The sequence below is a fragment of the Meleagris gallopavo genome, chromosome 1, assembly GCF_000146605.3.
Source record: "Meleagris gallopavo isolate NT-WF06-2002-E0010 breed Aviagen turkey brand Nicholas breeding stock chromosome 1, Turkey_5.1, whole genome shotgun sequence".
NCBI lineage: Eukaryota > Metazoa > Chordata > Aves > Galliformes > Phasianidae > Meleagris > Meleagris gallopavo.
This window is the reverse complement of record NC_015011.2, coordinates 1,368,532-1,386,225: the sequence shown is the minus strand read 5'-3', so window position 1 is coordinate 1,386,225 and position 17,694 is coordinate 1,368,532. Positions and strand designations below refer to the sequence as shown.

The following is a 17,694-nucleotide window of genomic DNA, read 5'->3' as shown; positions in this document are numbered from 1 at the left end:
TGTAAAGAGCAGCTGTGGAGGTGTGACATCTGGGGACATTGTTTGGTGGGTGTGATGGCAATGGGTTGACAGTTGGACTTGATGATCTTAGAGGTCTTTTCCAACCTCAGTGGTCCTATCCTATCCTATCCTATCCTATCCTATCCTATCCTATCCTATCCTATCCTATCCTATCCTATCCTATCCTAATAGTAGCTTTTGGGGGGGTCACTTAGAAGCTATGGTGTCCTTGAACTTAACAGGCAAATCTTTCTTGCAGTGGCTTCAAGCACTGTGCAGATGTTGAATGTGAGTGAGATATCCACCAATGCTGCTCTGGTCTCCTGGAACTCAGTTGCTGGAGCCACTGGGTACCGAGTGGCTTGGGGTCCTACACCAGGTAAGATCCCACTGCCCTCCATCCTGAATCACCCACACCTCCTCCTGTAGCATAGGAGATAAGGCTCTGGGAACCTCAGAAATGATGGACATAGGAACAAGTCCAGCTCATTAATTGGCCTGAGCTACTTCAGTGTATGAGCTGAAACCAGAAATTATTCCAGGGCCTGTCTTGCAGTGCTGGCAGATAGGGTCTCTGCAACCTCACTCCATCCCAGTTCATATCCCAGAGGGTACCACTGGTAATAGTTCTACATTACCTTGCCTGGTCCTTTGGGATGAGCTGAGTCACATCAGCAGTGCAGGGGCTCTGCAACTCCCTGGAGGGCTGGGGAGAGGCAGAGAACACATAAGTGCATCCAGTAACCCATACTATGTTAATTAGGGCCTTGGGTGTGAGAGCTGGTTCGGTTCTTTTGGATCCTCTTGGTGAGTTCACTTGCTTTGGTCATTCAGATTCCTTAATAAACAATCAAAGGAATATTCTCTTGTTCCAACAAACACAGGCATCCTACAGAACATCTTCAGCTGAGTCAAAGATGGGAAAAACATGGTGCCTGTCCTAGTATACGACAAAGCTACTCCCCAGATTTTAGTCTTTATCCTCTTCTATTTCTTTTTCTCTCTTTTGCAAAGAATTCTTTGGGAAAGATCGACCTCGGCAGCTGGCCCTCAACAAGTCAATCACAACCTACCAGCTCCGCAACCTGGCCCATGACACCGAGTATGTGATTTCCCTCTATGTGCTCTTTGGCTCAGTGGAAGGACCAGGGATCACAACCACAGCCAGGACATGTGAGTATGGGCAGAGTGTTCAAGTAACTACCATAGCACCCATCCCTTGGGTGGATGGTTCAACTTGGTGTATGTCTACTGAGGGGAGGTTCCAGATTTATCATCTGAGGTTGATAGGTAGAGGAAGAGGACTAGAATCCAGCATGGAGATAATGGCCTGATCGTGTTGAAAGGTTGACATGGGCAAACACTCATATTCACAGCACCCATGGGAGCTCCAGGTGGATGTTTCAGTCCTGCAGATAGGATCCCATAGCTGCCTGAATCCCCATGCTGCCTCTTCTGGGTTCACATACATGCTCCTAGCTGAAGCTAGAACAAAACATATGCTTCAGTGCTAAGGGCAGTAGGATGTACATGCAAGGCCCTAGAGTGTTCAGACCAGTTTCCAAGTGAGAACAATGAGGCACTAGGGATAAGCAAAGATGGCACTTTTAAACATTCTCCAATTTTGGCTTTACTATACTGCCAACATGGAGCCCTTTGGGGCAGCAATCAGGGCACTGTCTAACGCCAACTTAATCTTGCAGCTCCTCTTGGCTACATCTCCAATTTCAAGGTGACATCCTACACCAGCTCAAGCCTGTCTCTGGCATGGAGCACCATGTCGGCTGCCACCAAATTCAAAGTCACCTGGAGACCTGTGGGAGCCAGCAATGGTGAGAAGAAAAAGGGTGAACATACTTATTCCTGTCAAAGAGCCGTGTCAGTGGCCATGAAGATACCTTTCCAAAGTCCTGATCCCCTGCCTGGAGCAGGAAAGAGATCTCACTGCTAAGAAACAGTCTTCAGCCAGCACTCATTGCTGATAGATCTTTCCCTCTTTGTGTTCATGCTCTTCTATTTATGAAGTTAATCCCCAAAGCTCTGGAATTGCAGTACAGCAAAGAAAGGCTGTTTCCTTTGAAGGAGTTGCCACCAGCCACACTGATGAGCTACAAGTAACATCCCTTCTTTTACAGAAAAACAGTTGGCCAAGACTCAGTACCTGGGCAGCAGGTTGTTGGCTCACCAGATTGACCACCTGCTGCCTGACACCCTGTATAAAGTCAGCATTAGGGCTGTCTTCAGCAAGACTGAGGGGCCAGAGGTGACTCTGACTCACCGCACAGGTACGTCCTTATGGAACAGCCCTCTGTGTTGGGACACTAGGGCTGGATTCATGGGGTTTTGCTTCTTTCAGTGTATTTTTCACATGGGTTTATCAGAACCCATAGTGTTTGAATGTGCCTCTGAATGATCTATCCTCTTGTTCCTCCCCTCACGTCCCTGTGATATGCAACCAGAGTTTGGTGCTGGCAATAAAAATATGGATGAGACCACTCAATTTAGCTTCACAGTTCTCTGCTTCATGGATTCTTTTAGTAAATACAGCCTGGTATCTCTGGATAGAGTCATAGAATCATTGAGGTTGGAAAGGACCTCTGAGATCATCCAGTCCAACCATCAACTCATCCATACCATGCCCATCAACCATGTCCCTAAGTGTCATAACTACACATTTCTTGAACACCTCCAGGAATGGTGGTGACCCAACATCTTCCCTGGGCAGTCTGTTCCCATGCTTGAAGAAATTTTGCCTAATATCCAACCTGAACCTCAACGTCCCCTCTTCCCTTTTCTTCCAAAATGCAGTCAACGATTAGGGAGTTATAATTCATAATTACTGAGTTTTTTTTCAGTGTCATGACTTAGAACAACAAGCACTTCATTACTTCCAACATCTGACCCAGTTTTGGCTGGGATAGAGTTAATTTTTCTTCCCAGTAGTTGATCTGCATTTTGGATTTAGAATGAGAAAACTTTGACAGCACACCAATGTTTTAGTTCTTGCAGAGCAGTGCTTATGCTAAAAGAAGAACTTATCAGCTCCTCACACTCTCCTGCTAGCAAGGAGCTGGGAGGGGACAGAGCCAGGACAACTGACCCAAAGTGGCCATAGGGACATCCCGTTACCATATGGCATCATGCTGAACAGTAAAACTGAGGGGGTTGGCCAAAGGGTCCACCATTCCTCATGGACTGGTTGAACATCAGTCAGGGAGTGGTGAGGAACTATGTTGTCTATCACTTACACTTATTTTTTATTTTTTTTTTTAATTTCCCCTTATTTCTTTCTTATTTAACTGCCCTTAGTGCATGAATTTTTACACTTTTCTATTTTGCAGCATCTCTCACAGACTCCAGCCCCATCCAAGATCTGAGGATTACCAACACTGCTGTCAGTAGTTTGAAGCTGTCTTGGAGAAGGCTTCCAGAGGCAACTCACTATAAGATATCCTGGGTGCCACTCAGCAGTAAGCATCCTGCTCCTTTAGGTTAACTGTGAGGGCAAAGATCACCAGAAAACGCAAACTTAACTCAGTCCTTTTCCCACAGATCATCAGGGTGGATGGGGGCTATAATATCTCCAGGGACAGGTTGAAGGCCTGAAAGTTGGCCAAGTTTTCATCTGTAATCTAGAGATCTGTTGGATTTAAGTGTAGTTGTATTCAAGAAGTCAGGGAAGGGATTCCCTTCCAGCAGTGAATATGATGCCAGGTCAGGGAGGAAAACAACTGTAACAATAATTGTTAATAGCAATCACCCTGCTCTTCCTATGTAGTATCATGGATTTGTTTATTTGTTTGTTTATTTGTTTTGTGGTGTCGCTGCAATTGTGGCTAGGTGGCTTGGCTAGGTCACAGTTAGTTGGAGCCGAGAGCAACTCATTCACCATCCCCAAGCTGAAGGAGAGCACCACCTATACCATTGGTGTGTCTGCAGTGATTGGAGGACAGGAGGGAAACCCCACACTCCTCACAGCCAAAACTTGTGAGTATGGGAACCACCAGGTGGGGGAATAAATGTCACCAGGGCAGTGCCAGGGATTGTGATGGGAGATAGGATTGGGCAAGGGGAAATATCGTTGGGCAAGATTGATGGGAAATATCTTCACCATTCTCAGCAGGTAAATGTAAATGTCATTCATGAGTTTATGGCATCGTGTAATGTGACTGATGCTGCAGAATAGGGAGATTTGGAAATCCAGGGGTGGAGAAGATCAGGTATGTAAAACAGTCATGGAGGCCTCAAGGATTAATAGCATCTGGCACAAGTGAACAGGCATAAAGTTAATTTCCCACCTCAACAACTCAAATTTAATGATTGGTTGGGAGAAAAATCCAGCATCCAGGCTGAAGATATGACAATTATTTGATAAAATTATATGGTTCCCATTTAGGGAATGATTTAGTGGTCAATATTGATGGTAGGTGGACAGTTGGACAAGATGATCTTCGAGGTTTTTTCCAACCTTAATGGTGAAGGTCTCTGAAACTCATCACAGATGAAGACGTGTTTTCTAGCATACCCTTCATTGCACCCTGACATAGATATAGTGGGCATGGTGGTGATGGGTTGTCAGTTGGACTTGATGATCTTAGAGGTCCTTCCAACCTTAATGATTCTATGATTCTATGATAAGCTTGCTTTCTTTTTCTTTCCAACAGTGGATTTACCCAGAGTGACTGAGTTCACTATGCAGGAAGCTGCAGAGACCAGTGTTTTGCTGACTTGGACTGCTGTCCCTGGAGTATCCACATACTTGCTAACATGGCGCTTGTCCTCAGGTAATATGTGGTTGGGAAAGGAAGGATGGCTTGTAATTTGGACCCATCTGGCATGAGCTGCCCTAACTAAGAATATTTGAGGATGGAGCGTGGACAGGTGTGGCTTGGCTTGTGGTCTGTTCAGTTCAGTACTTGGTCTTAGAGACAGCTGATGCAGAAGAAGATGAAAGTGGCAGGTAATATAGAAGAAATTTCTTTCCACCAACAGCCTTAATTGCCATCCAGAGAGCCCTAGGCAGGCACAAGCAATGTGCACAGGTGGCTCTCATGAGGTTCAACAAAGCCAAGTGCAAAGCTTTGCACCTGGTTTGTGGGAACTCCCACTATCAATACAAACTGGGGGATGATACTGTAGAGTCCTTGTTCATTGTGGGGGAGTTGGACTAGATAAACTTTAAAGATCCTTCCAACTCAAACAATTCTATGGTTCTAAGTGTCTGCTAGTTCATTCCAGTGTCATGACTTTTGTCTCCAACTGCTACTCAGTTTGACCAGGATTAAATGATGTTGTTACTGATGGCAGTAGTGCTGTTGCTTCTCCTGACCATACCTGGATGGGACAACAGAAGGTTGACCCTGCAGGATTCCATACATCACAAGCCTTAATCTCAGCTTCATCTGGGTGGAAAAGAGGGCAAAAAGAACATGACTGGCTCACTGAGGAGGTTCATAAGATAACCCACGTGACCACTGCAAAATCCTCAGAGAAAGAAAAAGAAGTGAAAATTACTTAGAAAAAAAGCCTGTTGGTTAGCAATATTACCTCTTCCTCTGGAGTTTCTGCTTGTCCACAGAGTCATAGTATTATGAAGGTTGTATCATCCAGTTCCACCATCAGCCCATCCCCACCATTCACACTAACCATGTCCCTCCCACATCTCCCACATTCTTGAACACTTCCAGGGACAGTAACTCCATCATTTCCCTGGGCAGTCTGTTCATTGCCTCACCATTCTTTCTGAGAAGAAATCTTTTCCTAATACCCAACCTGTACTTCCCCTGGTGCAACTTGAGGCCATTGGGAATAGTTACAGTTAACCAAGAAGTGGTTGGTTTTGTTTTCCATACAGCCTTAATTCCTTTCTGTTCAAAAGCTTTCCTATACAGTAAAGATCTTTCAAAACTTTCCTAATCATTGCTCATAATTTTTAGCGTATATTTGTTTGGTTTGGTTTGTTTTTTTTTCCCAGTTGATTTGGTCCTAATGGGTTTGCCATTTTAAAGAACCAGGTTTGTTATTTTTTCAGAAATAGGCTAAAGCCTCTTTTGATATAGCAATTTTCCTGTCATTGCTTCAGCCACTAGCTTTTTTTTTTTTTTGCTAGGAATCAGTTAATCTTCACAAGCCAATAACGAAAACAGATCTGACAAAATTCCCCTGTGCTCTCTGCAGTGCTTTTATGAGTTACCAGGTCATCAACTTTAATTTTTTTTAATTCCGAGGACATTTTAGTATTGGCAGCCTAAGGCTTGCAGCATATGTCACTCAGGATGAAGTCTCCTGCGATAACATCATTTTTTTTCCTCTACATATTATGGATAAATGATTAGGGAACAGAACATTCAGCTCTCTAGGGTGATTTAAGTGATCTAATGTAACTGTTCCTCCCCTGTGCTATGCTGTTAAAGTATCGATCTGTAAGCATTCAAAAATCATTGGTTTCAGAGTTGTCAGGGGCTCAGAAATGGATAATACCACATCTGACAGTCCCACTGTGCCTTCACTCGATCGATCCTTCTGAAATAGGTTTATAATTATTGATTTAACATCACAATCCCATGAATCTTGCCACTGAGTTTCAATAGTACCAATGAGATTAAATTTATGCTCATGAGTAGTTCGAATTTCTCTTGTTTAATTATCCAAGTATAGAAAGACTATTAAGAATTTTGCCTTTTTTTCCTCTTGGTGCCTTTATTAATTTTCTTCTCAGCAAGTTGAATTTTTTTCTAAATGAATGCTCATTCATTACCCATTTGCCTTTCCCTCAAGTTGGGCTCATTTAATGCCCTCCTCCCTACCTGCCTACTCTAACCATCCTGCTCTGTAAAAGGTTGGATCCCCTTCCACTCAGCTGGGGGTCATCACAGTTGTAAATCTCCATCTCTGGTGCTACATAAAACAAACCCCATTCACCTTGATGGGGCTCCATCCATATCCAATCTTCCTGCCCTCTCTGATAGGAGGGATGTTGGAGAGATTCAGCTAGATGTTATAGAATCACAGACTCATTAACTTTGGAAAAGATCACTATCAACTCTTCACCATGTTGCCTTCTTCTCTCTTCTTTCTCTCATCTCTTGAGTATTACCAAAGCCACAAAGTTTGCTTCTATTCAATCAATGTTTTGCATTCATTCTTTGAAATCTGTCTCCAGAAAAACCACTGTCCTTCTCTACTGCTTGTAGACCTCTTCCTCCATAAGCTTACCAGCCTCATGCCATATATTCTACCCTGGGTGTGATCAAAGGTATTTCCTACCTCAGTCTACTACCAACTTCTGGTTGTGGAGAGTGTGGCAATGTTACACTTTTTCATTATGTGAAAAACCAAGCATGAAACAAAGGGTTTTAGTGCTAGATAGCGGCACGGCCACAGTGTAAATGTAATTTAATGTAAATGAAACAGGTTATTTACAATTACTTAATTTATTTCCCTAGAAACTAACCATTATTCTTTTAAGGAAAAATGTTATTTCAGAATGAAAAGGTACAAATTTTACTTTGATCACTGTCAAAACTCATCATTCAGCATTTCCAAAAATAAGACGCTTTAAAAATGTCAAAACATTGTTAGGACTTTTGCAAAGATTTTTTCCCACCATTTTAAACTAGAACTATCTGTGGTACGCAAAAGCATTTCTCAAGTTAAGCTTATTTCTCAGCAAGCTTTCCATTCATTAACAAAGAATCCTGTTTTTATACACACCAGCCTTTGCAAACTATAGTGGATGTTTATTCCTTTTTTTCAGCTTCTGATCTTTCCCTGGAAGTGCTATCAGCAGATTTGAGATCGTATCGAGTGACAGGACTGAGCTCTGAGGAGACATATTTGTTTTCCATAAGACCAGTCTTTGGAGATAGAGAGGGACCAGAGACAACACTCACTGGGCAAACAGGTATGAAGGCAGGAAGGTCATTCTGTAGTTTTTCCTAGGTAGCTGCTATTGAAGTTAATTTCTTGTGTTGTTGTTGTTGTTGTTGTTTTGTTTTGTTTTCCTAAAATTCTGTAGCTTTACAAGGTAATACCATCATAACTAAGATGTTGACAGTGATGGGTTGATTGATGGACTGGATGATCTGAGTGTTCTTTCCGTCCTTTCCGACCTTAAAGATTCTTTGATTCTATGTTGGCTGACAGCTGGACCTCATGGCGATTCACCTCCACCAGTCTCTCCCATGACTTCTGCAAAACTGGCCACGATGAGATCCCCATCTCCAAGCAATGTGAAGACCACTCCTCTTCCATTAGCCACCACTACGTTACAACCAACCCCAAACACCCTCCTGTCATCTACCACAGCTTCTGCACCGCTGACAGCTCTCCCTGGGCCAAGTGAGTGTGTATCTATGTTTGATTTCAGGATGATGTAGAACTGGGTCAAACCACCAGGAATGATGTTTTCCTCTGATCTCAGGAGCCAAAATCCTAGTCTTCATTCAGTATGTAGTGAGAGTAGCCAGTGTTGGGGAAATTGAAGACACAAACCATATATGATGCAATTAAGCTCTCAGCATCATCCTGTGGGGTGAAGGTGCTTGCTCACCAATACTTGTCATCACAGAATATACTTGAGCTGGCATTTGTTTCATTGTTCCTTACACTCTAGGACCCCACAACTTACAGAGATTCTCTCTTCTCTCTGCAGTCTGTGGCAAGTTCAAAGCAGACATTGGGTTCCTGGTGGATGAGTCCTCAAGTATTGGCTGGAGTAATTTCAACAAAGTGAAGGATTTCCTCTTCCGGATCATCTCCTATTTCCCTAAGATTGGGCCTGAAGGGACACAGGCAAGCATTTGTTATTCTGTTTCCTGAAGGTGATTTCCATCCAAGCCTTTACCCGTTGCTTGCCTCTGCAATGCCAGCAGTCTGGTTGCTCATGTTGAGATTCAGAGAGGTTTTGACTAAAAACTCACATCTAACAAAGACCAGAATAGAAGTCTTCTAAACTTAGCCTGAATCCCTATTCATTTGGAGATATTCCCATTGCTTGGTTATTTTGCTAAGACCAAGTCATTAGGAATGCAAATTCCAAACCTATTAAAATACTATCTAGTTTATGGAGCCCAGTGATGCATCAGCCTTTGGGATCCTATTTCTAGGATCCTATTTCATCCCACATCCAGACGACTAATGAGAAGAAATCCAGATTCTCAATCCATGGTATGAAACTTCTCAAGGGCAAAATGCAGCCCACAGTATTAAAACCATGACCAAGCAAAGCAAAGCTACAGGATTCCATAGATATTTTATTTAGGGTCATTCGTGATTAATTAATGTTATATGTGAACAATCTCATTGAAATGAGGACCAATGTAGCTTTCAGTTGAAAAGGAAATGGGAAGCTTCTTGCACTCTTTCCTTGTAGGTAGTCTTGAAGGTTTAGGCATGTGATGAATTTACCCTAATTTAACAAATAATTCTGGAGAGGTGAAGCCACCTCAATTTAGGCTGGTATCACATGAACTGAGTAGCTGAGCTCTCTTTGCTGTTGATGGAGAATGAAGATTTGATTGAGGAGATGCTGCTCCCACCCATCCATGAGCTGCCAGAATTGTATTTTCCATCAGGTCTGCACTGTATCTACCAGCCTGTGCCAAAATTTCTGATGCCCTAGAATACAAAATAGTACTTTGTCCATGCTTAAGCATCTGAATTGTAACATATGTGTTGTCTGTGAACCAGATGTTTTTGTGCCTTTTTATTTTTAATCTGTAAGAAATACAGACTAAGGAATACCACTTCTACTGCAGTGCCACTGGTTGTGTTATCCACTCAAGGAGATTTACTGAGTGATCAGTGAGTCATAGAATCATTTGAGTTGGAAGGGACCTTAATTAAGGGCCATCTAGCCCAACACCCCAACATTGAACAGGGACAACTACAGCTAAATCAGGTTGCTCAAAGCCTGGTTCAGCCTGACTGTGGATGTCTCCAAGTGATACCTTTGCTGTGCTCCTGAGCCCTCCACATCTCTCATCCTTTTGTTTTTTTATCAGGTTGCTGTTGCACAGTATAGTGAGGAGCCCAGAGCAGCCTTCCACTTCAACCAGCACCAGGACCGCAAAGGTGCTCTGAAAGCTGTCAAGGAGCTGCACTACACAGGAGGCAACACAAAAACAGGTGTGTATGTGTGAGTCTATACATGTTGGGAAGCTCTTTTGGGCCAAGACAGAGGGTCGAGGCCTGGGAAGGTGTATGAATATTTTGAACCAGTTTACCTGGTTAGAAAGTTATGGTCTAAAGTTCTGTAAATTTTGAGAGCAGAGAATTATATGTGTTTTCGTTCCCAAGGAAGGTCTATCCAACTAGTCTGGTGTCCTTTATTTGTGTCCTAGTTTTACTGCTGGGTTTCTCTTCATTGTTTTATAATCTTGAGGGAGATTTTTATACCTGGCTTGGAGACCTAGCCCATAAACATTAGGTAAGGATGGTTGATGCTGAAGCATCCTTATTACCCTCTCCATGCACATTTTAATCAGCATGTTCCAGTGATTATTGCTTTGCTACCCTAACAACAAAACAATGTACCTAGTCTTACTTTCATGACTTGCCATCACATAAATTTTCTATGTTTCCTCCTGTTTACAAATAACACAACTCTTCATCAGCTTCATCTCTCAGAAATTCAGAAACTTGTCAAAACCTCAGGCAACACTTTCTACCTACAGCAGGATGGTGGGCTATACCTACTTCCTCAAAAGTACAAAAGCAGTAATATTAAATTGAAGTTGATTAGTTTAAACTTTTTTAAATGGCCCACCTAAATGTCTTCTAGTCAGTAAACGTAAAGGGAAGCCTTGAGGAATCCACATACGTTAAATGAAGACTTGTAAACCTCATCCTGGCTCAATGGTATTGGTCAGGAACACACAGAGCTGGTCAGAATGCAATAATTTGGATGGGAAATCCAAATGGATAGGGAAAGTGGCTGTGAAACTGGGCAGACTGCAAACTTTTCAGTTACCTTGCCTCTAGTACTATTATTTTTTTGTGTGTGGGATTTGTGTCAATGGAGGCATTTTACCTCCCTTAGGAGTCTTTCCATGTTATTTTGGTATTTCTTACCCATTTCAGTTGAAGGGACAGTTCTTTAGGAAACTTTCCTGATCTTTCTAAGGAAATTTGGAAATGAGAATTCTGTGATTTTTTTGTCCTAAAATGTATGGAAAGTGCTTCTTATCTCCCAAATATATTTTTCCTTTTCCAAAACTATCCGCAGATTTCAACCTGAACCATTCCAGCCAGTCTGATTTACTGCTGTCTTCCCTCAAAATGCATTGCCCCTCTTTAAGGCCTACTGGCTATTTATGGGGCCACACTGAATGCCCTCAGCCCTCTGTGCATGGCATGGGAACCTGCCTGTACACCTAACAGTTCTGTAGATTTAATTTGTTTCTCTCCATGTTTGCCCAGGCCGTGGTATAGCCTTTATGCTAAAGGAATTATTTCAACCCTCCAGAGGGATGAGACCAGAGTTCCCTCACGTGCTGATGCTTGTGACTGATGGGCGATCCCAGGATGATGTGTTGCCACCTGCCAGAGCAGCCCATGCTTTGGGTAAGAATTGCCCTATTGTGTTTCCCTAAGGCCTTGGTTGTCCTCCACATACAGCCAGATGCTGACTTTCCGGAGTGTTGTGTGAATTCATAGAATCATAGAATCATAAAATGATCTGGGTTGAAAAGGACCACAGTGATCATCTAGTTTCAACCCCCCTGCTGTGTGCAGGGTCACCAGCCACCAGACCAGGCTGCCCAGAGCCACATCCAGCCTGGCCTTGAATGCTTCCAGGGATGGGGCATCCACAAACTCCTTGGGCAACCTGTCCACTTCAAGTGCATTGTTGGCTTTCATCACTTCTTCTTCCTTTCTTCTTCCTGTTCCTGACTTGAGAACCTTTGTGTCAGTGAATTCTATAGCAGCTAATGGAGTACCTAGTCCCATCAGAGGTTGTTAACAGCAAGGCTGTGGTGAGGGGTTTGGAAACTCTGATGTTAGACATTTTTGCTTCTGTTGAAAGAGTGATGTGTTTCAGGAATCCGCATCATTGCTGTGGGTGTCTCGGGAGCTGACCCTGCTGAGCTCAACGACATTTTACTGCAGCAGAATCTCCAGAATGTTTTCTATGTGAGCACATTTGATGAGTTCCCCCATATCCTCCGAGAGCTAATAGAAGTCATTTGTTCTGACCTTCAGCCCTCAAGGGCCCCGCTGCCATCTGGGGAGGTGAGCTGCTTTACAGAACTTTGAATAAAAGGCAAATTATCTGGCGTAGGTCATGCTCAAGGACAATCTTCTTTCCAAAGCAAAGTTTCAAAGAAAGGAAGTAACAGATTTAGAATACTGGGTCCAATCCTGGCTTCACTCACTGTCCGGTCCTGGACATAGAATCATAGGATCATTAAGGTTGGAAAAGACCACTGAGATCATCTAGTCCAACCGTCAACCCATCAGATCATCTAATCCAACCATCAGCCATCAACTCATCAACATGAAGAACAAAAACATTGAAAACAAGGCAGTAGAACTGAGGAAGACAGAACAGAGCTTCAAATATTTTGTCACATACAGCCCCTGCAGGGCCAAAGTATTTGAATGTATTATAAATATATTACCCTCTTCTAATTCTGATTTATGGATCTTTGCTAAGGATGTGTATGATGGGTTTTCTCCAACAGTGATACAGCTATTTCAATGAATAGGCTGGCTGGTGGATCACCAGTCTAACCCAAACTCCACGCTGTAGGTTGCCAGACCTGAAGCTGACAAGCAATTGCCATTTGATGACACAGACAACAAGGTACACCTCCCCGATCCATCACCAGCTGAACCAGACATCCAGAAAGGAGTGGAAGCTTGTGGTCCCTGGTGTCTAAAGGTGAGAATTCCTTCACTGATTCACAGGAATGTAAATAATACATAGAAACTTAACGTCATCTAGGTTGGAGAAGACCTTCAAGACCACTATGTTCAACCACCAACCTGACCCACTGAGTCCCATCACTAAATTATATCCCTTAGTGAAGATAGGAACCAGTCCATAGTGGTAGAGCTTATCCCTCACTTCTGCTTTGTAAGACAAAGGGTGTGCTAGCCTGTGTTTTATGGTCACACTGGTTTGGTTTTATTTGCCATTCTTTGCTGAATCTATAGATCATTTCTTCCATTTTCCTTTTCCTTTCAAGAACTCCGGGGGCTCACCAGCTCGTGGAGGTTATGATCCATATGGGTTTACTGTGAAGGGAGAGAAAGGAGAGAGGGTGAGTCCATTTTCATTTGTTTGGTTAATTAATATACAATTAAATGAATTAGTAACAACAAGGAGATCTTCAGATCTTTTTATGCTGGTGTTTTAATAAATGTTGCTCTATGCTGGCTTTGAAAATCAGGCAAAAAGGAACTTTTACATGCTTGTATTTACTGGCAGCTGAGGATTCCCTCAAGCAGTGCAGGAAGCCAGGGATGCATTAAGACATTCAGGTTGGCAGGTCTGCAGCCATAACTTGCAGTCTATTATTTTTAATTTAGGGTCTACCTGGGAAGGATGGCATTCCTGGACTGCCAGGCAGACCTGGACGAACAGGTCCTCCTGGTCCCCCTGGACTCATGGTATGTGTTTGCTTTAGCAAACCCTATAAGAATGGCATTTAATGGAGAAGTGAGCATGGCTCTCAGTTCTCTCTTTCCTGTTTTGCAGGGTCTCCCTGGCATCCAAGGTGATGTTGTAAGTATTTTGAATGCAGTGAATGTCATCAACAGTGGGAACCTAAAGCTTGATCATTTCACAATGATGATCTTGTGGGTGCTTTGTGGTTCAATGTTTCATGGTTTATTTTTAATTCCAGGGATCTCCAGGCTATCCAGGACCAGTGGGGCCAAAAGGTGACAGGGTGAGTTTCATTCCTGGGTTTATTTGCAAAAAAAGCTCTTATATTGCTGTGATCTCTTGTTTCTGAGCAGTGCACAGGGACCTTTGGTGCATATGAACTTTTGAGTTATATGTAACAGCTCCAGTCATCATCTGTGGGAGTTGTCCTTCAGTTTGGCTAGGAGATATTTAATGTCTTCGTGGAGAAAACTGCTCAGTTCTTATCACAAGTCCTTGGCATGTTTCAGTTGGATATTTGCAGAAGCAGGTAGCTGTTGGTTGAGTCATTCTGCATTTTTGAAGGTTTTCATTGTGAATAAGCCTGTTTGTACACGTTTAAGACACAGAAAGGTAAGGTTTCAAGACCAGTTGTAGGCAGTTCGTAGAAGCAGCTGTCCTCTTCTTCCCTTATCCCCAAATATTTGTTTCTACTCCTTCCTTGCACCCACTTGAGCTGTCTGTATGGCTGTGCCATGCCCTCTTTTTGTCTGGATCTCCAAACACAGCTGAATGTGCATCTTTCTTTCCTTGCACACAGGGAGAACCTGGTTATGTCCTGGGAGGAGTGGAGGTGATTCCTGGCCGAAATGGGCATCCTGGTCCCCCTGTGAGTATTGTTCCCTTCAGTCTGTGGCAGTGACAGAGCAGCAAAGGATCTGGGAAAGAGCTCACATCTCTATTTCCCCTGGTTTTCATTATTACAGGGACAGAAAGGACAGCCAGGGGTTCCTGGGGTAGCTGGACCACAGGGTTTACCCGGCTTACCAGGACCACAGGGGCCACCAGGCATCTCCATCAAGGTGAGCAAGGCTATCTGCACCATAGCTCTGTGATGTTCATCCCAGAAATGGAGAATCTGCCATAATCCAGAACCTCTAGATACTCTGCTTATTCAAGGGCTATAAGAACACACATTTCTTTTCTCCATCATGGGATGATCTCATTGAGACACATAAGGATGAACTCTGCATGGCTTTCCTTGCCACCAGGACCCTGCTGTTCAACACAGTGGAGATCAATAATGGAGCTTGTAATATAGTCGGCTTCATCTGACATGAAACCAGATTCAGTGGCCACTAAGACATAGAATCATTAAGGTTGGAAAAGACCTCTAGGGTCATCTAGTCCAACCATCCACCCAATACCAACGTTGTCCACTAAAGCATGTCCCTCAGTGCCACATTTCCATGTTTCTTGAACATTTCTAGAGACAGTGACTCCACCACAACCCTGAGCAGCCTGTTCCAATGCCTGACCACTCTTTCAGATAAGTTTTCCCAATATCCAACGTTTACAACTCTAGATCCCCATGAAGGTTGTTCAGTAGCTGGAGTGAAATACCCAGGACAGCCAAAACTACATAAATAAAATGTGTCCAAAAGTCTCAGAAGAGTTCTAGAGACCTGAACTCCCCTCCTATCTATCCCAAGTGTAGTGGCTGATAAATTTTTCAGGCAGAGTCTGGCCCATGCAAGATAGCAGACACCTCTACTGAAGCTCAAATTTTCCTTCAAAAGTGGGAAGTTTTGGTCTCTGGGGTTGTCATCCTGCAGGAGATTTTAGGCAGGATCTAAATGCAGAGAGATTATTATCCTGCAGTAATACTCCTTGTCTTTTGTGTTTCAGGGTGAACCAGGGGATTCAGGTCTCAGGGTAAGTACCTGAGATTGACTTTCATGTTACTGTATGATGGCAATCTTCTTTTTTTATTATTTATAACTCACCCAATAGGTTCTGATTTCAATACTTTCCAGATGTCCATCCAGATCTGAAAGGGTCAGTCAGACAAAATGTAAGATTGTTCTGTGCTTCACGCAGGGCCCTCGTGGAAGGAATGGCATCAAAGGGGACAGAGGAGGCATGGGAGAGCCGGTGAGTTGTCCATCAATGGTCAATCACTATGGAAGAGCCATTGGCCACACTGGAGGGGGCATTGGCCTGGGAACACGAGCTGTCACATAGAGTGGGTGGGGAGGGACAACATCTACTGCCAGCTCATGTCAGCCATCACTGTGAGATGCTTTGGTCTGCTGATGAGGACTGGCACATGAAGCAGGGCCAATTAAGCATTTCTCACCTTGTAGTCTTCATCCTGCTGATCCGCCACATATGAATAGCCAAAAGAAAAATGTTAGGAGCACAAAGCAGACACTCATTATACTAAAAGCAAGGACATGTTCTCATGGCTCAGAGCAAACCTGTGAAAACTACATCCATTACCATGCTCACAATGACCACAAATCCTTTGACATGATCAGTCATGCTGATGGACAATAGAAAATGTTGCATGATGAAGACTGCTCCGAAGTTATTCCACCCTGAACCCTTGTATTACCTACTATTACCCTTGTATTACTCCTTACTCAGGAGCAGCTGAGTCAGCACTACTCCTTCCCACATCTCAACCTTCTCCCCCTCGCAGGGGGACAGAAAAGAGCTGGGGCAAATCCAGAGGAGAGAATAAGGTGGCTCAAAAGCGTAGGATGGTAAATAAACGGTGCGGGTGGCAGATTTGGGACAAACAAAAAGGAGGTGACTCTTCACACAAGTAATTCCACACGGATATTTTCAGCATCAGAAGAGAAACACAAGAAAAGAAATAGTCCATGGGGAGCTACTAAGGATAAAGAAACCATGTCTGGTTTGGAAAGTGTGTACAAATAATTCAAACCTGAGAGATGAGTACCAGTCTCTATCTTCCCACACAGCAAACACTTCTGTTTTTCCCTTCCTGAGTGATCTATCATCCATAACTCATTCTTGGGAGGGTAGAGATGGGGGACATCTTGGATACACATAATCATCTCTGTAAATCCTCAATTGCAAAGCAACTGGTAAGACAGGCATATCAGGAAATATATTTCTCTGCTTGTGTTTCTGCAGACTTCTCTTTAGTATGATTGGTAACAAGCAGTTGAGAGAAGAAAGATGTGATAATGTATTTTCCTTTCCAGGGGAAACCTGGCTTGCCAGGCCCTGTAGGGCTGGATGGTGTCCCTGGACTGCCTGGACCAAAGGGAGAAAAGGGAGAAAAGGTCATTACTCTTATCAGATGCTTGTGAGATCCATCATCCCAAGAGGGAGCTTGGGATAAAGTAATATCAATGTAGACGTAGAGTGAAAATAAAGTGGAGATATATAGGGATTTCCCCCCATTTCCCCTCCACTCCCAGCTCATATGTGCTCAAGTCTGTGCATGGTGGAGTAGATTCTTCCTCTCCATCCAAGCTCTTGTTTTCTCTCTGTCCTCTTTTTTCCACTAGTGGAAATTCTCTGCAGTTCTTGCTGCCTCCCTGCATGCTTCCTATCCCCTGGATGGGACTGCTTCGAGTAGTCCCTAAAAACATCCTTGCTTTTAATTCTCTTCTCCAAATCATTGCTTGTGCTTTGTCTGAGGTTACTGGCTAGACATATATCTTAGCTAACCGGTTAGAGAGCCAATTTCTCACCTCCTCCTCAGCAGGATGGTTAAGAACAGAGCTCTGAAGCAGATTGCAGGGAGGGTAGGATGTATCATACTTTGCAGTTTAGCATTTGGTACTTGTCTGCACAATGCTGCGATTACCTTGCAGGGGACGGCAGGAATTGGCATTCCTGGCACTGCTGGCCCAAAGGGGGAAGAAGGACAGCAGGTGGGTTTGCCATTTTGCTGTGAGATTTCTGCTAAAATCCCCTTGGAGCGTTCAGGGTCTCCAGACTCTTCTCCAGTATCTCTTCTGTAGGTTGTCTCTGGTGGGTACATCCTGTGGTTGCAAATGGAAAGGGATAAAGAAAGGAAGAAAGTGAGTTTTAAAGTCTGAGCTTTTGTTTTTTCATCT

General features: G+C 43.5%; 1 protein-coding gene across 1 annotated transcript in view; it reads left to right on the top strand.

Moving 5' to 3' along the window:
- The window catches only part of LOC100545769 (collagen alpha-1(VII) chain-like), an 86,792-nt gene that overhangs the window by 12,732 nt on the left and 56,366 nt on the right, over positions 1 to 17,694 (top strand). The window contains exons 12-35 of the mRNA XM_031552648.1: positions 260 to 379; positions 1,015 to 1,173; positions 1,704 to 1,832; positions 2,136 to 2,285; positions 3,342 to 3,470; positions 3,841 to 3,987; positions 4,665 to 4,784; positions 7,757 to 7,903; positions 8,146 to 8,340; positions 8,654 to 8,793; positions 10,005 to 10,128; positions 11,422 to 11,565; positions 12,044 to 12,234; positions 12,755 to 12,886; positions 13,194 to 13,268; positions 13,537 to 13,617; positions 13,706 to 13,732; positions 13,854 to 13,898; positions 14,415 to 14,483; positions 14,581 to 14,676; positions 15,503 to 15,529; positions 15,695 to 15,748; positions 16,831 to 16,911; positions 17,449 to 17,508. Coding sequence (XP_031408508.1) covers positions 260 to 379; positions 1,015 to 1,173; positions 1,704 to 1,832; positions 2,136 to 2,285; positions 3,342 to 3,470; positions 3,841 to 3,987; positions 4,665 to 4,784; positions 7,757 to 7,903; positions 8,146 to 8,340; positions 8,654 to 8,793; positions 10,005 to 10,128; positions 11,422 to 11,565; positions 12,044 to 12,234; positions 12,755 to 12,886; positions 13,194 to 13,268; positions 13,537 to 13,617; positions 13,706 to 13,732; positions 13,854 to 13,898; positions 14,415 to 14,483; positions 14,581 to 14,676; positions 15,503 to 15,529; positions 15,695 to 15,748; positions 16,831 to 16,911; positions 17,449 to 17,508 — 2,642 coding nt within the window. The remainder of the gene's footprint in view (positions 1 to 259; positions 380 to 1,014; positions 1,174 to 1,703; positions 1,833 to 2,135; positions 2,286 to 3,341; positions 3,471 to 3,840; positions 3,988 to 4,664; positions 4,785 to 7,756; positions 7,904 to 8,145; positions 8,341 to 8,653; positions 8,794 to 10,004; positions 10,129 to 11,421; positions 11,566 to 12,043; positions 12,235 to 12,754; positions 12,887 to 13,193; positions 13,269 to 13,536; positions 13,618 to 13,705; positions 13,733 to 13,853; positions 13,899 to 14,414; positions 14,484 to 14,580; positions 14,677 to 15,502; positions 15,530 to 15,694; positions 15,749 to 16,830; positions 16,912 to 17,448; positions 17,509 to 17,694) is intronic.